Below are 24,649 nucleotides of genomic sequence, written 5' to 3' on the forward strand. Positions count from 1 at the left end.
ATAAAACCCCTCTAGCCTTTCAGATCTCGAAGAAAAAATAAAGAAAATGAATAATAAGGAAAGTATAGAATATTGGAATCACTCCTTTGATGTTTTTGATGTTGCAATTAAATAGAGAGTCAAATGCTGACTTTGATTTTCAAAAGGCATATCTCTTCCATATTGATTTATAAGACACATCTCTTCTATTCAACAAAAGATGGAATCTGTCATCCCAACGACCCCACATGATCGACCCCACGACCATTTATGAGGAGGTAAATCGAGAAATTGCAATTAACCACCACAGAAGATGGCATATTCGACCCTCGTCTACTTCAGCAATTCTGCTCTGTCATAACCAACTCAACTATGCCCCAGGGGTACACATCTCTTCTCGAGCGATACACTTTTTGATAATTGATGCTTTAATAATCATCATGTCAAATCAAAATTTCAAATTAGGGGTGCACCTAACTTGAATGCAACTCAAAAGGACTTAACTTGAGATTTTCCAGGAGGGTCGGCTTAACTTGATTTGAGTTCAGCTTGACCTTAACTTCCCATTCATGTTGACTTTTAACTTGATATATCATGCAGTACATCATGGCCGAGAGGGCCCGATCCTTGTGGTACATGTGCCCATGTATGGTCATTGGCTTACTTATACAGACAAAGTTACAAGTATTGAAAAGATAAACAAACTAAGCCTTCATTCTGCCTGTTCCCTGCTCACTCGCTTTACATATTAATAGGTCGCTCACATGTTTATGTGGCCCTGCCTTCCTTTTTCTTGCAAAAGTACGCACAGAGAATCTTGTGCCTTTTCTGAAACAAAGTGCATTGGTATTCATTCATTCATTAGCCAAATTTGATTGATTGAGTGAAATTAAATGTAATGGTGTGTTTGATGTAGAAAGATATCAATTTGCTTTAGACTTTTTTGTAATGAAAGCAATACGAGAGAAAAACAAGTAATATTCTTTCACATTATTGTAGCATTCACACAATAATTCCCCTGTGGAAGCTAGTCAAATTAATCACTTCTTTCATGTCATTCAAGAACAGAGGATGAAGCTTCCATTAGATTCAGAGTATGAATAACAAATTAGTTAAATCTCAATAGTGTCGTCATATGAAAGGCCCTGTAGATCTAATTGCATACTTGTTAATAATGATGAAGTTATTGCCATGACTATACAATATTCAATAGTAAAGGAGAAGCAACAACAAATTAAGGATGAAGTCATAGTAGGCTTTAAGTTGTTTAATCAAGCTAAGAGTTGGGATAGTTGAAGAAGCTAAGGTACGTATGTATACTTGTTAGATCTGATGGAATCCACATATATTTCTAAAACAGTATAATATTGTCCACTTTGAACTGAAATTCTCATAGTTTTATTTTTAAATTTTACCTAAAAGGTCTTATATCAATGAGATATTTTTCATCTTATAATTACAGAATCTTTTTTTTATGTATTTTTAATGTGGGACGACTTTGATTATATCACAACATGCTAAACTCAGTACTCGAGCCTTGAGCATAGGAGGGCTTGGAAGTGTAGGATGTTTGTCACTCGGGTTTGGGAATGAATGATGCATGATTGGCACTTGAGAATCGAGCTCAGGACCGGGTGGTGTTTAGCATCGGAGATTTGTGTTCAAGAAAATTGGAAATGGAAGGAGTGGAAATTTAACTTGATAGGGAATCATTTTAGGAAGGAGAGACAAACAATACAGACGACTAATAATGATAAACGTTAATTGTTACAAAAGGAGGTGATCATGATTGCTGTTATCAAATAATAATAATGTCACAATGGACGTCATTACACGGTAAGAGCTATAAAAGAAGGATGATAATTTGATATTAAAAATTATTATTTAATTTTTATAGTGAAATTTTAGAAAAGCCATCAATAATATAATTGTTAAACGTAAAAAAGTTATTTCTATGTTTAATCGAATAAATTTGATTCAAAATAAAAGATAATACCTAAACAACAACTAACTAAAATTTTAAATAGTCTCAAAATCCTAACGATGTAAAAGGCGAAATAACCCTAATACAATGACACAAATTATTCAGAGCTTTTGAAAAGACTTTAAATATTTGAGTGATGCTACTTGTCACAATATATTTTCGTCACAAATTTGTGATGGGAATCTGGTCCGTTCAATCACAATCACCCATTCAATCACAATCATCCATTCAATCTACCAGGATTTAATCTTAATTTTAAAATCCAACGATGCAGATTCCCGTCACAACATTTGTGATTGTGACAAGTAGCTTTTTTCTAAATATTTACACCTAAGATTGAATCGTTATATTAAAATTCAAATTAAAAATTATGACATCTCATCTTTTCTTCTGCAAAAAAGGTGAACTCCGTCATCCCAACAGCCTCATACGGTGAGTCTCACGATCATCTGTGAGGAGGTAAATCAAGAAATTACAGTTAACCATGATGAAACAGGATATTATTTCGGCATTCAAACTTTTGCCATCATAATTCTGTTTCATCGTAACCAACTCAGTTATGCCCCAGAGGAGGAAAAAAAAAAAATGACATCTCAACACTCAGATCTCTTGCTCTATTTTATAGCATTTTTATTTTTCTCTTAGATTTAGAGGCAGCAAGGAATGCTCGGTGAGCTAAGCAACTAAGCTAATAAAATGGTTGTTCAGACATTAATTACAAGCTCCGAAGATGAGAATGTTCATGGCGAAATGAGCATCAAGTCCCATTTCTCCGGCCAAATGTATATAGACAATTTAATCTCTGTCACTATGTTTCCACGTTGGTCAATGTAGATCGATCGACTTCACTAGTCTTCCGTGCCTTCAGCGGATGATCAGCAGCGTGCACTGCAACTGTCGCTCGACTTCGCCAACAAGACGCTCGAGCAGAATGTTCAATGCGGCCCCGGCGGCCATCCTGCCGACAAGCGTCAAGGCTGATCAGCGATGACAGCGATTTTAGTCGACAATCAATTAATGCTTTATCAACCTGTACTTCCCCCCTTTTCTTATCTTCAACAAATACATCATCAACAGCTTGATTCTAAAAGTTTCCTTCAATTATTCTTTCATACATACCTTTATTGTATGCAGACACCAAACAGCGAGAATAATATATTTGCAGTCAAAAACCAGACGACATTGTGAAGCAGCACGCCCCATGCATATCAGTGTCATAATCACTGCCATTCATGGCCTTTGTGCACAAACTTTTCTGATTAATCGATCGAATAATGAGAAAGGTTGCAGGTTGACGGGTCAAATTATGCTTTCGGTGCCGAGTCCACTTCCTGATGCACAGATCGATCAACCTTTTTCTAGATGGTAGGAATTGGATTTGGACTTCACAAGCAAACACTTTTCCACTTTATTCCTCACGCAGAGTTCAGTTCACTTGGAAGAATCCCTCGAGTATCTATCTATCTATCTATCTATCTAGCGAACCCACCATCTTCTTCCTTTTCCCTTTTCCCTTCATTTCACTAAATCACAGTATTTAATTCAGTAATACCAATTACGTAGGAATTGAAGAAGATAAAAGAATTGGCCTACGATGGAGCTTAGGGTCCACTCTGAAATGGCATTTAAGGAAGACGATCGAGTATCCTGGAAGTTGGAGGGTAGTTGCGCCCTCACAATCCCTGGTTTCGGGGATTCTGATTGTTCATGAAGAACGAACAACAATTGTTAGATCGTGATGCGGGTAATTAACAATAATTATCACGTAAACTCGGTGTCCTCTTGCTAATCATTAATTAATGTTCATGCGATCGGCCATGAGTAGTTAGTTACGTTTATATATGAAGTGTGCTTGCCGATGCTGATTGGTTTGATGCGAGTTTGTAGCAGTTGCAGGGGACCGGAGGACTTTGGGGTTCTCAGATATTGTTTCTTTACTGTTTCTCATGTGTTTTTATTGATCCTTACGAGCTTTGAAACTTAATTGTTTGAGGATTATGTGTCTTCTATGGAAGGAATTCCGGAAGATTTTAGGCTAATAAACTTCGAAATCAAATTGATTTGGGGTAAAAGGACCTCTTACTCCTTCCCTTGTTTGAGTAGTGATCGTATCGTTAGAGGAGCAAACTAGAGATAAAAAGGGTAGAAGAACAATTCCAACAACGTTGGAGGAGCAAGTTAGAGATAGAAATTTAAGAGGTGGGCGAAAGAGGAAGGACATCGTTGTGAATGAATCAAACATTCGTGAATAAGTTTAGTATTCGACTTACTTGTTTATATTCATTCAATACATACAAAATGAATTAAATGAATAACCTTGAACGTATATATGTTTAACTTGTTAATATTTATAAAAACTTTCATGAATAATATTCATCATCATGTTAAATAAATAAGTTTGTCAATCAAACAAATTTAAAATATAGAAGTTTCGAATAATCTTCGATTATCAAATCGATTGGGGTAAAAGGACCTCTTACTCCTTAATTCCCTTGTTTGAGTAGCTTTTGTTTTTAGATAATGATCATATCGTTAACATGGAGGACATTCTATTCTCAAAGTTAGAGGCGCAAACTAGAGATAAAAAGGGTAGAAGAACAACTCCAACAACATTGGAGGAGCAAGTTAGAGATAGAAATTTCAGAGGTGGGCAAAAGGGGAAAGACATCGTTGTGAATGAATCAAACATTCGTGAATAAGTTTTAGTATTCAACTTACTTTTTTTTGCAAAAAAGTAGAATCTATCATCCCAGCGACTTTACACAGGTCATCTGTGAGGAGGTAAATCAAGAAACTGCAGTTGATCATGACGAAGGAGGGTATTGCTCGATTTCGCTGAGATTCGAATCCTTGCTCTTTTTTACGAGTCTGCTCCGTCGTAACCAACTCAGTTATGCCACCGGGATTAATATTCAACTTACTTGTTTATATTCATTTAATACATACAAAATTAATTAAATGAATAACTTTAAATTAACATATATATTTATAAATAACTTTTATGAACAATATTCATCATCATGTTAAATAAATAAATTTGTCAATCAAACAAACAAACTTAAAATATAAAAATTTTAAATAATCAAACAAATTTGAATTGAGAGTTAGATAATATGTAAACAATTAAATTCATATCTTAGACAATTATTTCAATAACTTGGTTTATTTTAGACTTGGTTGAGCTTGATTCGATCATTTTATTAAATAAACCTGAACACTATAAAGTTTGACTCGACTGATTTACAACCCTAACGATAATGAAGTATTGGATAGATATGAGGTAGAAATCAAATGAGGGACCATGTATCTTATTGATTTTGTCTAAGTTTATTATATCATACTATTTTTCAAATATTTACTAATTTTACTTTTCAAACATATTGTTTTGAAATCAATTACATTAAATACCTTCATTTAGTCTCTCACATTATTTCAGCATGGTGAAATTCGTCATCCCAATGATCTCACACGGTCGATTCCATGATTATTTATGATAAGGTAAATCAAAAAGTTATAGTTGACCACTACGAAAGAGAGCATTATCTCGGCTTCGTCGAAATTCGATGTTTGTCTACTTTGGCAAGTCTGTTCTACAGTAACTAACTCTTCATCAAAAAGGTAAAATTCACCACCCTAGTGGTCTCATACGGTTGTCCCCACAACCATATATGAGAAGGGTAAATTGAAAAGCTACAATTGACCACGACGAAGGAGGGCATTGTCTCAGTTTCACCGAAATTCAATCTTACTCAAGAGCTATAGTAACCAATTCAACCTTGTCCCGGGACTAGTCTCTCACATCATAATTGTTGGTAAATTGACGGCAATTAAAAGATTACGGTATGCATTTTGGATCTTTGCCTTTTCGATCAAATACTTGTCGGTAAGTTGTTGGCAATTAGAATGGTTAAGGTATGCGATTTGGGAAATAGATAGAAATAATTAATGGATTCGGCGAACTTAGCTAAATTGTCTAAGGCTTTTATGGTTTTACCCTCCAATTTAGGACAAATTTAATGCCTATCGACAATGTTCAAACACACTGTAGCCTCCTTAATTTATAGAACTTTTATGGAAAATTTTAGTTCGTGCGGTATCAAAATACGGAGGGCTTATTTGCAAGATGCTCAAATGAAGGTGTATTTATTATAGCAGAGTAGTGGAGTCGCTTCTTCTTCAGTGGAGAGGAAGTGAAGGAGGAAGCGGAAGAAGAGAAGATGATCACTTCGACGGATTTCTACAACGTGATGACGGCGGTGGTTCCGCTTTACGTGGCCATGATCCTGGCCTACGGATCGGTGAAGTGGTGGGGCATCTTCACGCCGGTGCAGTGCTCCGGCATCAACCGCTTCGTGGCGCTGTTCGCGGTGCCGCTCCTCTCCTTCCACTTCATCTCCACCAACAACATCTACAAGATGAACCTCCGCTTCATCGCCGCAGATACGCTCCAGAAGTTTCTGGTCCTGGCGGCGCTGGCCGTCTGGGGCCGCCTCAGCAGCCGCGGCCGCCTTGACTGGACCATCACCATTTTCTCCGTCTCTACCCTCCCCAACACCCTCGTCATGGGCATACCCCTGCTCACAGGCATGTACGGAGGGGAGGCAGGTTCGCTCATGGTCCAGATCGTCGTCCTGCAGTGCATCATCTGGTACACCCTCATGCTCTTCCTCTTTGAGTACCGAGCCGCCAAGGCCCTGATCGCCGACCAGTTCCCTGACACCGCCGGCGCCATCGCCTCCATCAGCGTCGACTCCGATGTCGTCTCGCTCGACGGCCGCGAGGTCCCCATCGAGACTGAAACCCGACTCAAGGAGGACGGAAAGCTCCACGTCACCGTCCGCCGCTCCAACGCCTCCCGCTCCGACCTCAACTACCCGCGCCGCTCCGTCGGGGGTTTCTCGGCCGCCACTCCGCGCCCTTCCAACCTCACTAACGCCGAGATCTACTCCCTCCAGTCGTCGCGCAACCCCACGCCCCGCGGCTCCAGCTTCAACCACAACGATTTCTACGCCATGGTGGGCGGCCGGAGCTCCAACTTCGGGGCGGTGACGCCTCGCCCGTCGAACTACGACGAGTCTGAGATAGCGACCAAGCCTCCGACGCGGTTCCAGTACCAATTGCCGGTGACTGCCCCCTACCCGACGCCGAATCCTGCCGTCTTCGCCCCAGCGCCCAAAAGGGCGGCCAACGGACAGCCTAACGCCATTAAAACAGAGGACGCCGGTAATAAGGACCTTCACATGTTCGTGTGGAGCTCCAGCGCGTCGCCGGTCTCCGAAGTGTTCGGAAACGGCAAGGATTTCGGTTTGCCGGCGGCGGCAGAGCACCAAGTCACTGTAGGAGTTTCTCCGGCCAAATGTATGCTAACCAATCTCAATTACTGCTCTTTTTTTCTCTCTTCATATTATTCATCATCAGTTAACTTGATTTGGTTTGAAAATCTAGTGGACAGTCAGTACGCAGAGCGAGAGGGGTTCAGCTTCGCCAACAAGACGACAATTCTGGACAAAGACGGAACAGCTCAGCCTCACGAGGGAGGCGAGGAGAAGGCTAATAAGGAGGCGGCCGCCGCCGGCAAAGGTGGCCTACGGGAAGTGACTGCCATGCCGCCGACGAGCGTCATGACCAGGCTGATCCTGATCATGGTGTGGCGCAAGCTTATCCGCAACCCCAACACCTATTCCAGCTTGATCGGCATCATCTGGGCTCTCATCTGCTTCCGGTAACCAAATTTATCCCGTTCGCCATTAAATCAAATCATCCAACAATCTCGCAAACGCTCGAAGACAATTGTTGATTTTTTTTTTCTGTTGCAGGTGGAAGTTCACGATGCCGCAGATCGTACTTAAGTCCATCTCCATACTCTCCGACGCCGGCCTCGGCATGGCCATGTTCAGCCTCGGTCAGCGTCCACGTGCCACGAGACTACTTTAATCCTTTTTGAAACGCTCCGTTTCTGGTATCTTTTCCATTATTTACCGATCGACGTTGGATGATTGCAGGCCTGTTCATGGCGCTGCAGCCGAGAATCATCGCGTGCGGGAACAAGGTGGCGACTTACGCCATGGCTGTGAGGTTCCTGGTAGGCCCTGCTGTCATGGCCGTGGCTTCCGTGGTCATTGGCCTACGCGGTGTCCTGTTGCACATCGCCATTGTCCAGGTCCTCTCCTCCCCATGCTTCCTCCCACATGCCTGCACGCATTTCCACCCAACACCAACTTTATCTCTAACTTCTCTCCCACAATTTTCTTTCCTTTCTTTCCAATGGACAGGCAGCCCTGCCACAAGGCATTGTTCCCTTTGTGTTCGCGAAAGAGTACAACGTCCACCCAGACATTCTCAGCACAGCGTGAGTACAACCTCGTTCCCATCCTTCCGTCTCTTCTTTCTTGTCGACTAATCCATTGTCTCCTTCCTGCTGCAGAGTCATATTCGGGATGCTGATCGCTCTCCCCATAACTCTGGTTTACTACATCCTCCTGGGAATTTAACTACGACTCCAAACCAGCTCCTGAAGATTTGTTTTTCTCCGTCGTCGTTGAATGTTAACTATGAATCCTAAGCTTTCTTTTTCTTTTTTTGTTTTTTGACATTGAATGTAAAGAGTAGTGGGGAGTTAATGAAATCGAGGGAATGGAGTTCCCAATTCCTCTCTGTGTGGGGCTTGTGACGAGATGGTTGGAGACGATGGCGTGCGGCTAAATTATTAGCCATCCATTAGAGGAGTGAGTGGCGTGCTTTGACACGGACTGCTTTGGCATCTCCTGCGACAAAGTTCATCCCCATTGACGCGCCTGTCAAACGCTAATTCCCATTCCCATTTCCCTCCTTCCTTGCACGACAAAATCATCGTGGAATTCGGGATTTTGTCTCAGGATTCACTAAACCGCTTCTTCGCAATCACTTCTCGCATCTAATTCTACATTTCAACTATATTTTTCAAGCATGAATATCGCACACCACGAATCATTTCTCCAGCGAGAGGATAAGGCGAGAGCAGGGCGCTGGGGTCGCCGTGCTAATCAGCATTAAATATGACGACGACAATGATAGCAAAATGCACATTATCAAGGACAAATTGATAGAGGCTGGGCCACATTTTGTTTGGTGAGGAGTTGGTAATTGCTTGAATGAAGCTTGAAATTTTGCAGAAACTTGTGGCGTCGGCTTCTGTTCATTCCCCATCGTTGAGGTCCCGGCAGCAAAGGAAGACAGTGATGAAAAAACGCCTCCTTGACCACCCGTCTCATTGACGGACCCTCTGTGGACACCATTTCGCCATTAAAGAGATAAGCCTAGCAGACTACGCACCTTAATACGTATAAAAATCATCGTATACAGGATACACCACTCCTTTTTCCCCCGAAAGAAATCACAAGAATCTCGCGTGGCCACAAATTGGTGCCATCGCTATACTTTTCTGGAACAGAGCTGGAAAGATCAGCTCCTACTTTTCAGCGAATTTTCATATGATTGTAATTAGAAAGTGAAGAAGGTACTACCGATAGTTACTTTTGTCTAATCTACAAGCTGTTACTATGATGATATCGCAGTCCCACATCGCTGGAGATTCCGATTTTGACGCCGAAGATTCATCAGATATGATTCTTCATTCATGCAGAAGCTGCAACTCCAGCTGCTACCTGAACTGGAAATCTAAGCGCATTTAAGCAAACAGGTAGAGAGCAGGAGGCAGAGAAACGAGGCACGGCGATGGGCCTCTGGAGTATATAAAAAGGAAGAATGAGCTGCGAGGGGCGAGGTTGCAGCGGTGGTCTAATCATGGCGTGGGTGGTGGGGGAGATGCAGCTGGTAAAAAGTGGTGAAACGAGGGGAGGAAGTGGGGGAATAAGAGACGGGGACGGGGTGGTGGGGGCACCGTTGTCGGCGTCGCGGCCGACCCGACAACCGCAGGTGGCCGACAGCGGATCAGAACGAGAACAGAGAGAGCATCGAAGGCTAGCGGCTCCGTTCGGTGGCGTGGCTCACCTCCACTACCACAGTGCTCCGGCGACGTCTGTCGATTGGAGATTTTCTCTGAAGATTCTGTGTGAGGGGGATCTTTTGATCTTCCTTAACACCAACATTTTTGTACCGATTCACTAAAATAACTCAGATTATGAAAATTCACACCTCTAGATTCTCATGATTAGGTCAACGGATCACTAGTAGATACTGCTCGAAAAGTCAACCAATTATATATGGATACTGTGGTTGAATAGTTACGTAAAAATGGAATTAATTTTCCTAATTTTTATTGGTAGAAAATAAATTTTCTTTGTTTTAATCTTGTGTGTATATATATATATGGACGTACGGCCCAACATGTTGCGAGATAACTAAAGCCCAATAAAAGCCCAAGATCGTCGAGAGCAATCTCACGTGACAACCACAGTTTGGTTGTGGCCGGTCGTCGTCGGGATCTCCGCTTGTAGTTCCGCTGGCTCCGCCTTCGTCTCCCTCTCCGACCACGTTCACCGCCAGCATCGCCGTCGTGCATGTCCCGCTGTTCGTCGACGATGTCAAGAACGCCAACTGCGCGGTCCCCATGAAGCATAGCTTCCAGTTTACCATCGTTTCTGCGATCGTCACCAAGTACCACGCCGCCCATATGTCGAGCTCCCTCGCCGTTTGCTGGACCCCCCTCCGGCCGCCATCCCACCCACGCAAACTGTTGCCGCTGCATCTCCATCACCATCCGGAACGGACGGCTCCGCTGCTGGCGGCCGGCGGTACGTCCACTGAGCCAGAGGAAGGTAGATGGCGAAGATCACGGAGGGTGAAATAGGAGTGCGAGGTTCCCGGAGGCGCGTCGCTTCTGGAGCAGAGGATGCAGCTGACGTTGGTGACGCGGATGGGTTGGCGGACGAGAAGGACGGAGAGGAGGAGCGTGAAGGCGAGCTGCGAGGAGAGAAGGAGGGAGGAGGTGGAAACAGGGAGGTAGGAGGCGCCCCACTCGATGAAGAAAATGTTGACGCCGACGACGAGGAAGCAGAGCACGAGGAGGCGGTGGGCGGAGACGGAGGTAGTCAAAGCTCAGGAAAGCTTCAAAAAGATTTGCTTTTTACTATTTTTAATGGAAAAAAGGAAGAAAACAAAATTGGTAATTTGGTCAAATTGGCACGCCTGATCTCGCCGGACCTGTAGTGTGACATTGAAGGGGATCCACCGACGATGCTCCACCTCCCGGTCACCGTTTTCACTCTCTTCCTCCTGCTCCTCTCCTTTCATTCTCCTTCCGCCGGCGCCGCCTCCTTCATCCAGCAAGAGGAGGAGCAGATTGAGCGCTTCCAGCGCTACCTCCGCATCCACACCGCCCACCCCAACCCTGACTACGCCACCGCCGCCGCCTTTCTCCTCGCCGAGGCCCACTCTATCGGCCTCCGAGATGTTTCCCTCGAATTCGCTGCTGGGAAGCCCCTCGTCCTCCTATCTTGGATCGGCTCTGACCCCTCTCTCCCTTCCCTACTCCTGAACTCCCACATGGACAGCGTCCCCGCCGAGGCCTCGCGCTGGCTCCACCCGCCCTTCGCCGCCGTCCGCGACGCCGAAGGCCGCATCTTCGCCCGCGGCGCTCAGGACGACAAGTGCATCGCTGTACAATATCTCGAGGCCATCCGCAACCTCAAGGCCTCCGGCTTCGCCCCGCTCCGGTCCATCCATGTCTCGCTGGTTCCCGATGAGGAGATCGGAGGCGAAGATGGGGCCGCCAAGTTCTCCGCTTCGGAGCAGTTCCGGGAGCTCAACGTCGGTTTCATGCTGGACGAAGGACAGGCCTCTCCCAAGGACGAATTTAGGGTGTTCTACGCTGACCGGTCTCCGTTATCTTTGATCGTGACAGCCGTCGGGGCTCCGGGGCACGGATCGAAGATGTATGACGGCGGGGCGATGGAGAATCTGATGGACTGCGTGGAAGCTGCTGCAAAATTCAGGGCAAGTCAGTTCGATCAAGTGAAGTATGGATCTAAAGCCAATTCGGAAGTCATCTCGGTGAATCCCGTCTACATGAAGGCTGGCACTCCTAGCTCCACTGTGAGCCCACTCTGTATACATTTTCCTCTTGAATTCTGCATGATCCTTGTTCTGAAAGCTACAGTTCGTTCCTTTTTCCATTCATGCTATAGCCCTACTGGTTGCACTTCGTTCAAATAAGAAAGAAGATGATGGTGCTCTCTCTGAAACCCTTCTCTTTGATCGTTTTGTTTTCTCGTTCATATTTTGATCTTGATTGATTAGGTTATTCGTGCTTACAAAATCTAGGACTGAAATCCTATTTGTGGTCATATACGGAGAACTTTCTTCTTATTTTCTTACCTTCACGATGATCATGAAAATTTCAGCCGTGTCTCTGAATTCTCAAACCTCCTTTCAAATAAAGGTGTCTTTTATGGTCAATATTACCTTGGGTATCAGATACTTCACATTGTAATTGATGTGAACACTGTAAATTTAGTTAGAGTAGCATCATGAGTTCAGCTTTTGTTCAATGATGCATAGCTCGATCGCCACCTGAAGCATTCCAACTTGAGATTGGCACTTGAACTACTTCTACTAGGCCAGGTTGTCATTGATGCCCGCTTTTGTTAGCTCCATTTGACATTCTCAGAGGCTTTCTCCTGAATCAAGAGTTTCTTTAGAATTTTTAACTCGGGTATGGATTCATGCTTTATGTTGTTCATTGTGTTCTAGTGAGATAATCCTGTAGTGTGGCTATCTCTGTAATGATCCTCTTGCACTTAATATATTTACCATCAAATATAAGGTTATAGAAATTAATATAAGTTTATAACAATTCAAAAGGTAATTAAATTAAAATTTTAAGACAATAAGTTATAAAAATATTATAAGTATCTTGATTGATAATTATTTCTGAATGTCATGCATTACTTGAGAACATTAGTTTTTTTGCATTTTAGTAGAATGAACCTAATGATTTTTCAACTTCTAAATTACATTACAGTTTCTCAAGATATTTAGTATTAGAGTATTAGAATTCATTTCTCCACGCACCAATAAATATACACGAATAGTCTCTAGAATTTGGATTTGAACTAGCACAACAAAAATTAGAATAGGCATCAGGAATTGGTAGAAAATATGGACATATCTTGATGTATTCAACTCCGACATTACTCTCTGTATTATAATTTGGTGCTTCACTTGGTACTTCCTCTCTTCTCCTCTTCTCTTTTTTGTCTCCTTGTAACCAACATATGGAACTGAAGGATGAATGGGAAGATAAATTTCTTGTCTTGGTCAGTTCCTAATGGTACCAACCGAGAGAAACCTTTTCTTGGTTGGTGCCACCAAAACTTTGTTTGCAGGAGCGGCCTATTTACCTTTGTCATCAATATCAGTTGGCAGTTGATTGACATCAGAAACTATGGTTCTGTACTTAGACATTAATGTGAATTGTCAGCTTTGTTAATTTTGTTGCAATTCAAGTCGACAAAATTTAAAAATGTTGTGGTTTGAGAATACACACACACACACATACAGTTTTCTCTATTCGTGATGCTTTTGTTAATAACTGTACTTGTAGGGACCTTATTGTTTTGCTTTATGGTTATGCTTTGTGGACTCAGGTAGAGTATTTGACACCGATATGAATCTGTGACACAGACATTCCCAAATCTTTTATATGTGAATAATCAGTTTCAGTGTTGAAAGTTCATGTGCTTTACACTGACATGGAATGTTGAAATTTTATGAGTTTTTGCATATTTCTTAATGCGGTTTGAGTAAACTATTTACCGAAAATAAGTTTGTAAGTTTCCTATCGTAGGGTGGTAGATGTGTATATCAACAGCATTAAACAACTGCCGAATCAACATAAACTATACATATGTTTCTCATCTTGTTGATTTATTCATCAAACTGTTTGCACTTTGAATTTAGTATGAGAATATACTTTTATATCTAATCAGGCAACATGTCGTGTAACATATAAAAATAATTGTTGCAGGGTTTTGTAATGAATATGCAGCCTTCAGAAGCAGAGGTGGGTTTTGATGTTCGTCTGCCGCCGACAGCCGATATAGATCTACTGAAGAAAAGGATTGAGGAGGAATGGGCACCCTCTATAAAGAATTTGACATACAAGGTTAGAAAATGCTGGACTATTGGAGAATTCATTTGGTGCAAATTCATTCTAATTGAGTATTTTGTTTGCCTAATGCAATGCTTTGACGAGAATATTGAGTTAGGTTATTCGATGATCATAAATACAGACATCAGTTCAAATATAGCTGATTAACATTTGCAATCAAGCTCTACCGAAATCTCATGATCACTAAGATCTTTGCAACTAACCCTAAACAATTGAGATTGACAGTTTGCTGTAGTAGCAGTAGTGTTGATGCAATGCTTCATGTTTTAGAACACAATTTTTGTCATGATAGAATGAGGAAAACCAACCTTAGTTTCCTACAGCTATATTTCTTTTTTTTAATCTTGAATCATCTTTCCTTCAACCAAACATGTAGATGTATATATGTAAGATCGACATTGATCTCTAATTCAAGTAAAAGTTTCTAACTATGGCCAGCTTTTCTTCAAGAACTTCATGTATATACATGTTCGACTACATTTGAAAATGATCGGGTTGTTACAGATTGTTATTTCAATCTCAGATGTGTTTTTATCTTCCATGTTCTTATAGCTGATACAAAAAGGACCGATAAGGGATCATAAAGGGCGGCCCCTAGCAACACCAACCGACGAGTCCAACCCATGGTGGTCTGCATTCAAACAAGCTATTTTGGCGTCCGGTGAAAAACTTGCTAGACCAGAAATCTTGTCTTCGACGACTGATGCTAGATTCATGAGACAGATGGGAATTCCGGCCCTGGGCTTTTCGCCAATGAAGAATACTCCAATACTACTTCACGACCACAACGAGGTCCAGATACTCATCCCTTTGTTTCCCATTGTCCATTTTCAATTTCCTTACTCATTTCTTCTGATGGTTCATTGACTTTGCATACAGTTTTTGATGGATTCTGTGTTTCTCAACGGGATCAAGGTGTATGAGCAAGTCATCACTGCTTTGAGCTCCTTACCAGAAACTTCATTATGAGCTAGATGGTGCCTTGAACGATTGTTCATATAATGAATGGTTATGTTTTTGAAGACGACCACTTTGACTGTTCTCATGTTTTCGTTATGTTTTTGATTTGCTGGTGTCGTTGGAAATCACTCTCAAACTGAACTAAGATATCTGAAAAGATTTGGTGATGAACAGCCACATGGTTCAATCATGCAAATAGATAGATCCTGCGTGCTTTTTTTTTTTATAGATTAATCATTACACTCTCTTTCGCTTTATACGTGAACTCCCACACTTAACAAAGGCACGCATGCAATGCAGCAGCCTTCCACCGATGATCTTTGCCGTCGACAGAGTCGTCCATACTCTCTCCTTGCAGGACACGATAAAGCCCTTCACGAGAGAGAGAGAAGAGGAAAGGAGATCCTGATCGCTATGCACGCAACGAGCAGTGCATTTACATCGCAGAGGAAAGGAAAGAGCTTCGAGTTAAAGGAGGCCATGTCTGTCCTCGGATTCATGGCGTTGATTGTTGTCCCTCGCAGCGGCAAGGCAACAAATGTGGCTCTCCCTGCTGCAAGACATGCACGGCTGGCAGGGGAGAGCCTGTAACTAGCTGTCGTTTAACTCTTTCGACATGGTTAATAGCTTGTCATCTCATGTGGACCAGCGCGAGCAGAGAGGCAGCAGCGAAAGGACGGAGAATCTCTGCGAACTATCACGTTCCGGCGAGTCGGAGATGAGGGAGATCCATTAGGTTGGAGTATTTAATTTACATCAGTTCTAAGAAGCAAATGATAAGGGGAAAAAACTGAAGACACAACAAGAACAGAACAGGAATGAACGCGAGTTTGAGCTTGAGCGATCAGAGATTAATGGCGTGGTGTTCAAGGAGAAGATGTCGACGTCAGGTTGAGGCTTAAGTCAACCAATCGCGGTCTTGTGGAGGGCGACGTTGACGGCGGTGGTGGATCGTGGAGATGGAATCCTCTCTTATTAGTAGAATATGGGCCGCCGAGCCTGACTCCGAAGAGCTTGGGCTCCCCGGCGCAGTGTTCCTCGAGTTGGAAGGGTGGCGGCGGCGGGGGAGGAGAGAGCTCCTCCGCGATGGTGAGGGAGCTGCTTGACGTGGGGCTCCCGCATCCGTGGAGAGGGGCGGCCGTCGGTCGTCGGGCGAAGCTGGGCGCGACGGGGCGCACGTGGTTCTGCAGGAAGTAGATGATGTCGTTGTAGAGCTTCTGCATGTGCGCTAGCTCCGACAGCAGCGTCGCGTTGCTCCGCCGTAATCTCTCGTTCTCCTCCGCCAACACGACTGCCGCCTGCTGGCCACCACCGGCATTATTGCCGCTGGCGCCGAAGTCGTTGCCTCCGAGGAGGAGGACACGCGACGGCGGAGCAGCAGCAGCGGCGACGACGTCCTGCTGCCACGCCGGTGAGCCGGCGAGGCCATAGTCTTCGAAGTGGTGACCGTAGAGCGGGGGGAACAGAGAAGGCGAAGCAGAGGACTTGCGGCGATGGATTTCGCAGAGCAAGTGCTTCTCGCCCTTCCTAAAGAACTCATTCGCGAACTCCCATCTCTCCGGCACCACCTTACGAAATCCCTGCCAGATAAACAACCCCATCGCCGATCAAACACACATAAAATTTAACATCAGCCGAGCAATGCGATCACATACGTAGGTGTTGAGCTGGCGGACGAAGCTGGAAAAGTTATTGTGCTTGAAATAGTTCGGAAGAACGTCGCGGGCGAACTCCGGCGGCCGCCACACCACGAAGGTAGAAACCTGGTCGTCGCCCCACGAAACGATGTGATCCGTCGCCGAGTCGTCCACCAGCTGATACGTCTTCGTCAGGAACGGCGCCGGCACAGGCTTGTGCGCCTCCGCCACTTCCCCTCCCGCCCCGCCTTCCCAACCCCCCTCCATGACGGTGGCGGACACAACAGAGTACTGCGCCATGGCTTCGCCGTCGGTCTAATTATTAATGCGGCTTCGAGGCGCCTCGAAGTTCGAGTTGGAGGAGGGAGAAGACGGGAGGAATATGTGTCGGTCGGCGTCAGGGAAAGTGGAGAAGTGGAAAGTTGAGGAAAGGGGCGGGCTTTTCATGGAGGTTTTAGCTTCAGCTTTCGAGATGATCCCGTGACATCCGCTTCCTTCCTTCCTTCCCTCCCTCCCTGCTCTCTTTGGCTTTTCTTCTTTTACCCTCCGTCTCTGCTTTCCTCGCCACACACAAACACAAACCCTTATAATTATGGCTTGTGCTCTGCTCTGTACTGCTTCCCAAAGCTCATAAATTTGTACCATCATTATGATTGGTCTTTAGATTCACTGCATGCTTAAAAGCTGTGATGAGGCAGGCAGAGACACGTCAGCCACAGAATCTAACGTGCTGACTGAATTCTCCATCTCCTTTCGTATTTTCTCCCGTACCTGCAGCTCAGTGTGTATGTATTCTGTCGACCCTGCAAAGCCACCTTTTTCTGAAACAAGCCAGACTCTGTAATTGACTCGAGCTTGACCTTTGAAATGAAATGGAGCTCGAATCCCACGGACCTTTTGCTTCATCCATGGCCACCATGGCGAGCAAAAGCAAGCACGGATTTTGATGAGACCGAAGCAAAAGGACAGCCTACGGACGCACCTCCCTGCCTCTGCATGCCATTTTTAACGCCGGTCTCAATTTCTTAAACCTCTGTTTGGATGGTAGCGAAGGGACGTTGATTAAGAAATTAATGAGCGAGATGGCCGCAGAGCATGTAATAGGGCTCCAGGTCCCGAGGGATGCTTGCTATTGATTCCTCTTCAGTACCTATCGATGAGATGTATGTCTATATTCTGAGGATTTAAAGAGTTGCTTTTCCAAGGCCTTCTCTTCTTCTCCTTCTTCTTCTTCTTCCGCTCAGCTTCCTCCTGCTGCCATTGTGACAGTGGCAGCAAAGCTCGCGCATTTAAGAATCTGACATCCCTGTTACAGCATTTGACTATATCCAGAATCAGATGATGAACGTTGCTTCTATTGGCAAACAGATATGAAGATTTTGCAGCAGGAAGAAAAATCTTTTGATCTTTAACGTTCGTGATATATATCAAAGGGGGCATGCAGATCGATCAGCAAACACAAACACACGGAAGTTGAATTCCTAAGAAGGAATCTCGTGTAGAATGGGAGGTAGCAGGCCGAATGGATGGTGCAATTGGCAGCATGCGGGTGGAGTGAATAATTTCGCCTTGTCTCCAGTGCGTCGAAGACGAACGCAGTGGTAAAGAAAGAGCAGCGGGAGAACGGAAGGGCCCCACGTCCAGCATGTTCCCAGAGCCGGCGTCCGTAGCGTTGTCGTCCACGTGAGGCGAGAAAGATTTGATTCTAAATTCCAGAATCCAACATCTCTCTTTCCCGCCCAATCCGGCTGGAAGAGGAGGAGGGCAAAGAGATCATTTTTTGAATTTTATTAAATTATATTAATAATATATATATGTATTTTTAAAAAAATTATATTATATGTGTAAAAATTGTAGTGTAAGTTACCTTCAAGTTAAACTATAAGAATTACTATCACGTGAGAAGGCAGTAGTAAAGATGGGAGTGCATGGCTCGGTAGCCGAGGAGAGGGGCAAAGGCTGTTGCCACCACATGCTCGTCACCTTCTTCCTATTTCTGCTTCCCCGGCATTTAATTTATTCTGCCACGCATCTGTACTTAAGACAACAGTGGATGCGTACAAGGTGTTGACCCTCATGCATGGCAAAGCCTGACACCCACCTCAATCCCAACCCTAAACCCTAAATCAAACCAGTCACCTGACCTGATTTAAGGTCACCAAGTTCGGGCCCATTAAGAGGTTTAGGATCACCAGATCCAGTTCAATGTTTTACGGGTCGAAACTGACCCATCATAAGCAGTGATTGTAATAAGCATTTTGGTGACTGTTTTTTCTTGAGCTGAAGCACATTTGCCTGGAAAATATTTCCAGTAAATAAAAGTTTTAGACAAAGTCAACTGAGTTAATATATTTTGTGTATAATAATTTAATTTAAAAGACAATATATTATTAATTAATTTACAATTTAACTAAGAAATTTTTAGTTATTCAAATTGCAGGGCTTTTCCTTTTTCAAAGGAAGCCCTTCCAGAAATTCTCGATGGCGCTGGGCCAAACCCAGGCCAAAGAGGGGGTTTGGAAATAGTTTTCAACCAGCAATTGTCGCGCCTCGGTTATTACCTCACTAGCTGCGACATTGCCCCAAGCGCAAAGATGAGTTCTACGGCCTAACCGGCTTTCTTTTTATTGACGCAGTGCTTCGTGCCGACTCTTTGTTCTATCGATGTGGGACTAAAGACCCGGTGGTCTGGAGAATGGGCATCATAAAGACCGCCAGAAACTCCCTCCGGGGCGTCGCCGTCTTCTCTGCCGTCATCGAGATCTGGAGGAGTTCTGCAGTTGATCTTGGTGATTTTAATAATTAGAGAGGTTTATTCTTCAGTGAAATGATTCCCATTTGTGATGAGACGTCCTAAGCATCTTCATTAATTGTCTCGGTAAATTTGGCATATCATATGCTTATTGATGGAGGAGGATGTGGCTCCTCAATGGTCAATGAGGGATATCTAAAGTTATTCCTCTCGAGCATCTTGAGTTGTCAAAGTCATTTCTCGAGCAACTCGATTCGTTAGTCACTTTCCTCGAGCACCTGACCTTATTCCTGAGTAGCCAAAGTCCTATCCTGAGCATTCCCAACTCGACTTTCAGCTTGGACTAGTTGATAAATGTTCTCGAGCACTCAAACTTTGGTATACTCATTCGGACTTAAGAAGCATGTTAACAACATCCGATTACTAGTTTTAACCTCCGACAACTCGTAGAAGATGATAATTTACCAAAAGCTTAATAATGCTAAGTATGATTGAACGATTATCGTCTTTGATGTTCTAACCGCCTCTCAGATGGAGTGCTGATAAGTGCATCCCATGTAAAAATTCCTTTCCGTCAGTTATATAATGACTAATAGAAATAAATGAAAGAAGGATAAATTTTCTTTTTATGCGTGAAGATAATTCTTCTCCCTAAGCTCTCTTCTTTTCAACACTTCCTATCTTTTTTCTTAACATCTTTTGCAAATCAATTTAAGGCGTAGGCCATTATATGATCTACGCCGAGGGCCCTAATTAAATAGATTCGGGCCCTAATTATCAAGAAATTTATTAGGGCCCATTATTTTTAATCATAGTATTTAATATATGTGGTGGCAATACCATATGCGGAATTAAATAGATGATTTCAAAAAAAAATACATTGACTATATATAAATTTCCTGAGATAAAATATACGATGTCGTTTTTTATTATTTTTTTGTATTTTGATAATCTGTAAGACTGTAATAGATGAAGCATCGACAAGTTAAAGGGCATCAAACATTCATTTTGGGACCATAATTTTTAACTTTTTAAATTTATTTTTATTCAATTTTTTTAAAGAAAACGTTTAGTTTTAATATTAAATTATTATATTTTCATTTTTTTATAGATAATAATTATTTAATTATATGTTATAATACATCATCAATTCTTTTCTTTTTAATATCTTTCAAAAATCTTAATGGTCTTGTAACTTTTTTTTTCATCAATATTTTAACCTTTTTCCTTTTTCATCAACAATTCTGTACGGATCATACCTTTCTCCTCCGTCATCGGTGATACTCTAATACGATCCCTAAATAAACTTATTCAAATAACTTTTTCAAAATATTATCCTTTATAATATGCTATTAGATTTTTCAATAATTTAGATAAAGTTATTAAATTTATTAATAATTTTTATATTGATTTATTATTATTATAGGGTTATATATAGAGTCATTATGTAATCTTTGAGAACAAACAATTAATTAATTTCTTTTGATTAATCAATTATACTTGATTATTGGATGTTGATCCTCTCAAAGTAATCATCCTATCTCCATTCTCATTTTTTTCTTTAATTTTCCATGAGATAGGACACAAGCTTCAATCAACTTGGTATCAAAGCAAAGTTAATTTCATATTATGACAAAATTGGAGATCCTGTAAAGATGATTTCCTTTGTTGGCGAAGTAGAAGTCCTATCAGATTTATTTCTAAAGTAGAAAAATATTTTATCCTACACGACACATCAAATGATTCGAAAGTTAAAATAACTTCTTTGTATCTGGATGAAGAGAGGCTCTTCGGCGGTATCAATTATTTATGTTATATCATAGATCTGCAATATGGGAGGAGTTTGCAAATGGTCTTTACTCATTTCACAAGAGTATAATAATGTATATGAGAAATTATCCAAAAATTCAATAATAAATCAACACAGTAGCAGAATATCATAGTCGCTTTCTTTGACTTTTTAACCAAACTCATGATTGGCAGAACAAAAATTATTGAATATTTTTATTGAAAGATTTCATTTTAACATCCAAAAAGAGGTGAAGATGTACTATCTCCACATTGTAAAAATTACATTGTCCTTTGCACAATTTCAAGAAAAGAAAATCAATGAGAAAACATAAAGAAATAATAAGTGCCACTGAGTCATCAATGTACACAAATGAGAATATTGATGGGGATGAACCAATAAAGGATTCAAAATAAAAAGATGATATCAATGAAGACAAAAATATAAGAATGTGTCAATAAAAAATAGGATATTATTATCACAAAATCAATTTATGTCTTAAAGGGATTACAACCACCATAAACAATAAAAGGTAAGAGGATTTATTGAACAACAATAAGATAGTTACAGAGACAATATATATGAGGAGCTAAACTTTATGACACCCATAATTGAAGTTATTAGATCACCAATCTCTACTTCCATCATTCTAGTGAATAAAGCAATAATGTCTTGTCATCTCCAATAACATCCAACAAATCAAAGGGTATTAATTCGATCAGAACCTGATGCAAGACTAAGCGAAGAAAAAAAGTATTGATATGATCATAAATTTTCGTTAAAGAACCAATGGAAATTTTCATATTTTAAAAAAGAATCATAAAATATAATTTACCTTCGTTAAAAGGAGATTTTAATTAGTGCATAATAAATTATTTTATGTAAATCATCAAAAGAAAAAAAATAAGAAAAAGATACCTTGAAGATAAGATTATTTTAAAGGACGGTGGAATGATACGATCCCTAGATAGATTTATTCAAATAACTCTTTCAAATTATTATCCTTTAAAATATGCTATTAGATTTATTATTAATTTAGATAAAATTATTATATTTATTAATAATTGTTATATTGATTTGGTATTGTTGTAGGATTATATACAGAGTAATTATGTAATCTTGTGAAAACAAACAGTGAAGTAATTTCTTTTGATTAATCAATGCAACTTTATTATTAGAGGTCGATCCTCTCGAAATGAATATCCTATCTTCATTCTTATTGTTTCTTTAATTTTTCATGAGATAGGACACGAGTTTTTATCATCCTCTCAGAGGATGCTTCTCCCTCATTCATTGATAATTTTTCTTTCTTCTTCTTCCACAATAAGAATATGAATTAGAGTTTTTTTTATCAAGTAGAATGCTAATCTTTTTAAATATCAAATTAGTTTTTTTTTTCTTTTTTAATTTTCATGAGGTCTGTTTTGATTGTGTTGTTTTTTAGTGCTCTTTTGTAAATTTGTAGTCTTACTATTAAGGTGGTAAATTATGTACCTGTATCACATGGTCAATCTTATCATCTCAGCTCATTTAGTCTTATAACCAATATAGGTTTTCCATGTATTTTGATGCTAGTTCATATTGAACATGAATAACTTGATCTTATACATGATAATTCTTTGGCTGATTAGTATTTATTTCTATATTTTTGTTATAAATGATTTATCTGTGAAAGAGAGCATTCATAATTATTTCATATGGTGTGTTTTATAAGGATTTCAGATATTTGAAGGTGTTATTGTATGTTTGTAATAATTTTTCAGTGTAGTAATTTTTAGTTATTTTATTTTAATAAATCCAATCTGATTGCTCATTCATATGCTTAACTTAGTTTAGCTAGTTTGAAGCTCATTTCAGTTCTAATAATAAAGGTCCATCATTCGGAGCTCATCTCTACTAGCCATAATATCTATATTGTAAAATGTGTTTCTTCCAAATGGGAACGCAATCAAAGGATGTTGGGCATCTGGATTAGCCGCCGTATGCGCTTCCCGATTTACCCTGGTGGTCGGTGGGAAACTTTCGTGAGACCGGGCTGGCCACCCCCAGGGATTGAGTCCATGAGACTGACTGGGATTTATCATTTTTTTATGTTGTAAAATGTGATAAAGGTCCATTTTTTTATATTGTAAAATGTGTCCCCGGGGCAATGGTGCTGCGGTAGGACATCCAGGTTGTTGTCACCCAGGCACCGGTTCGATCCCCAGCTAATGCGTATTTGTAGAATTTTTCTTCCAAATGAGGAGTGCAATCAAAGGATGTTGGACGTCTGGGCTGGCCGCTGCGTGCACTTCCCGATTTACCTTAGTGGCCGGTGGAAAACTTCCGTGGGACCGGGCCGGTCATCCCCAGAGATAGTCAATGGGGCTAACTGAGATTTATCATTTTTTTTATATTGTAAAATGTGTCCCCGGGGCAATGGTGCCGTGGTAGGACATCCAGGTTGTCACCCAGGCACCTGCGATTCGATCCCCAGCTACGACGTATTTACAGGAATTTTCCTTCAAATGGAGAGCGCAATCAAAAGGATGCTGGGCGTCTGGGTTTGCTGCTACGTGCACTTCCTGATTTACCCTGGTGGCCGGTGGGAAACTTCCATGTGCCGGGTCGATCATCCCAAGAGATAGTCAATGGGGCTAACTGGGATTTATCATTTTTTTATATTCTAAAATGTAGATGTTCGGTGTTTGGGCTGGCCGCTGCGTGCACTTCTCGATTTATCTTAGTGGCTGATGGAAAACTTTTGTGGGGTTGGACCAGTCACCCTAGGAATAATCAATGAGACTAATTGTGATTTATCATTTTTTTATATTGTAAAATGTAAAAAATGAGAGAAAATTTTTAAAAGCCTAAAAAAAATTATCTGGCCCTCAAATAATCTTAAGATGGCCCTGCATCTTTACTAATCTTTCACTTTGATCGGAATTGATTTAGATGTTGAAGCGGTTACACAAATAAAACCGATCAACTCTAATCTTATATCTTGAGATGTAATTGTAGGGAGAAGAAGTCAAAAGGATATCATCAATCAACTTAACCATAATCAAGAGTAAAGTGATGTTTACCCTGGTGGCCGATGGGAAACTTCCATGAAGCCGGGCCAGTCACCCCCGGAGATAGTCAATGGAGCTAACTGGGATTTATTATTTTTTTTATATTGTAAAATGTAGATGTTGGGCGTTTGGGCTGACCGCTGCGTGCACTTCCCGATTTATCCTAGTGGCCGGTGGAAAATTTCCGTGGAGTCGGACCGGTCACCCCAAAGATAGTCAATAAGGCTAATTGGGATTTATCTTTTTTTTATATTGTAAAATGTAAAAAAATGAGAGAAAATTTTTAAAAGCCTAAAAAAAAATGCCTGGCCCTTAAAGAATCTTAAGATGGCTCTTCATCTTTACTAATCTTTCACTTTGATCAGAACTGATTTAGACGTCGAAGC

At 41.5% G+C, this 24,649-nt stretch overlaps 4 protein-coding genes and 1 non-coding gene across 5 annotated transcripts; 2 read left to right on the top strand and 3 right to left on the bottom strand.

The window, feature by feature from the left end:
* The first annotated feature begins 6,150 nt into the window (after positions 1-6,150).
* LOC141846057 (putative auxin efflux carrier component 1c) lies at positions 6,151-8,617 on the top strand. Its single transcript, XM_074734044.1, has 6 exons — positions 6,151-7,321; positions 7,409-7,685; positions 7,780-7,865; positions 7,966-8,123; positions 8,236-8,312; positions 8,388-8,617. Exons 1-6 carry the CDS (start codon positions 6,181-6,183, stop codon positions 8,452-8,454), a joined length of 1,806 nt encoding a protein of 601 aa, XP_074590145.1. The 5' UTR covers positions 6,151-6,180; the 3' UTR covers positions 8,455-8,617.
* Positions 8,618-9,922: 1,305 nt separating this feature from the next.
* Positions 9,923-11,118, bottom strand: LOC141846523 (putative purine permease 4). Its single transcript, XM_074734565.1, has 4 exons — positions 11,088-11,118; positions 10,659-10,998; positions 10,354-10,607; positions 9,923-10,065 (listed from the first exon to the last, which is right to left on the bottom strand). Exons 1-4 carry the CDS (start codon positions 11,116-11,118, stop codon positions 9,923-9,925), a joined length of 768 nt encoding a protein of 255 aa, XP_074590666.1.
* On the top strand, positions 11,100-15,258 carry LOC141846581 (uncharacterized). The gene is made up of 4 exons (XM_074734617.1): positions 11,100-11,995; positions 13,929-14,066; positions 14,625-14,864; positions 14,952-15,258. The coding sequence occupies exons 1-4, from the start codon at positions 11,138-11,140 to the stop codon at positions 15,039-15,041; spliced, it is 1,326 nt and encodes a 441-aa protein (XP_074590718.1). The 5' UTR covers positions 11,100-11,137; the 3' UTR covers positions 15,042-15,258.
* Positions 15,259-15,898: 640 nt separating this feature from the next.
* LOC141846582 (heat stress transcription factor B-4d-like) lies at positions 15,899-16,969 on the bottom strand. The gene is made up of 2 exons (XM_074734618.1): positions 16,688-16,969; positions 15,899-16,612 (listed from the first exon to the last, which is right to left on the bottom strand). The coding sequence occupies exons 1-2, from the start codon at positions 16,967-16,969 to the stop codon at positions 15,899-15,901; spliced, it is 996 nt and encodes a 331-aa protein (XP_074590719.1).
* Positions 16,970-19,109: 2,140 nt separating this feature from the next.
* Positions 19,110-19,265, bottom strand: LOC141846836 (U4 spliceosomal RNA). Its single transcript, XR_012603373.1, has one exon. It is a non-coding gene; the product is annotated as a U4 spliceosomal RNA (small nuclear RNA).
* Between the last annotated feature and the right edge of the window lie 5,384 nt (positions 19,266-24,649).

This window comes from Curcuma longa, chromosome 15 (assembly GCF_044706935.1).
Source record: "Curcuma longa cultivar G26 ecotype Majalengka, Jawa Barat chromosome 15, ITB_CL_G26_1.1, whole genome shotgun sequence".
NCBI classification, from domain to species: domain Eukaryota; kingdom Viridiplantae; phylum Streptophyta; class Magnoliopsida; order Zingiberales; family Zingiberaceae; genus Curcuma; species Curcuma longa.

Excerpts from the sequence above, each read along its gene's own strand:
- LOC141846057 (XM_074734044.1), top strand. The coding sequence starts at position 6,181 with ATGATCACTTCGACGGATTTCTACAACGTGATGACGGCGGTGGTTCCG. Across the intron at positions 7,866-7,965 it reads CATGGCCATGTTCAGCCTCG|GCCTGTTCATGGCGCTGCAG; the intron begins GTCAGCGTCCAC and ends GGATGATTGCAG. Across the intron at positions 8,313-8,387 it reads CCAGACATTCTCAGCACAGC|AGTCATATTCGGGATGCTGA; the intron begins GTGAGTACAACC and ends TTCCTGCTGCAG.
- LOC141846581 (XM_074734617.1), top strand. The coding sequence starts at position 11,138 with ATGCTCCACCTCCCGGTCACCGTTTTCACTCTCTTCCTCCTGCTCCTC. Across the intron at positions 14,067-14,624 it reads TAAAGAATTTGACATACAAG|CTGATACAAAAAGGACCGAT; the intron begins GTTAGAAAATGC and ends ATGTTCTTATAG. Across the intron at positions 14,865-14,951 it reads TACTTCACGACCACAACGAG|TTTTTGATGGATTCTGTGTT; the intron begins GTCCAGATACTC and ends CTTTGCATACAG.
- LOC141846523 (XM_074734565.1), bottom strand. The coding sequence starts at position 11,118 with ATGTCACACTACAGGTCCGGCGAGATCAGGC. Across the intron at positions 10,608-10,658 it reads GGAGCCGTCCGTTCCGGATG|GGGGGTCCAGCAAACGGCGA; the intron begins GTGATGGAGATG and ends TGGCGGCCGGAG. Across the intron at positions 10,066-10,353 it reads CCGGCCACAACCAAACTGTG|TGAATCGGTACAAAAATGTT; the intron begins GTTGTCACGTGA and ends GAGTTATTTTAG.
- LOC141846582 (XM_074734618.1), bottom strand. The coding sequence starts at position 16,969 with ATGGCGCAGTACTCTGTTGTGTCCGCCACCGTCATGGAGGGGGGTTGG. Across the intron at positions 16,613-16,687 it reads TCCGCCAGCTCAACACCTAC|GGATTTCGTAAGGTGGTGCC; the intron begins GTATGTGATCGC and ends TTTATCTGGCAG.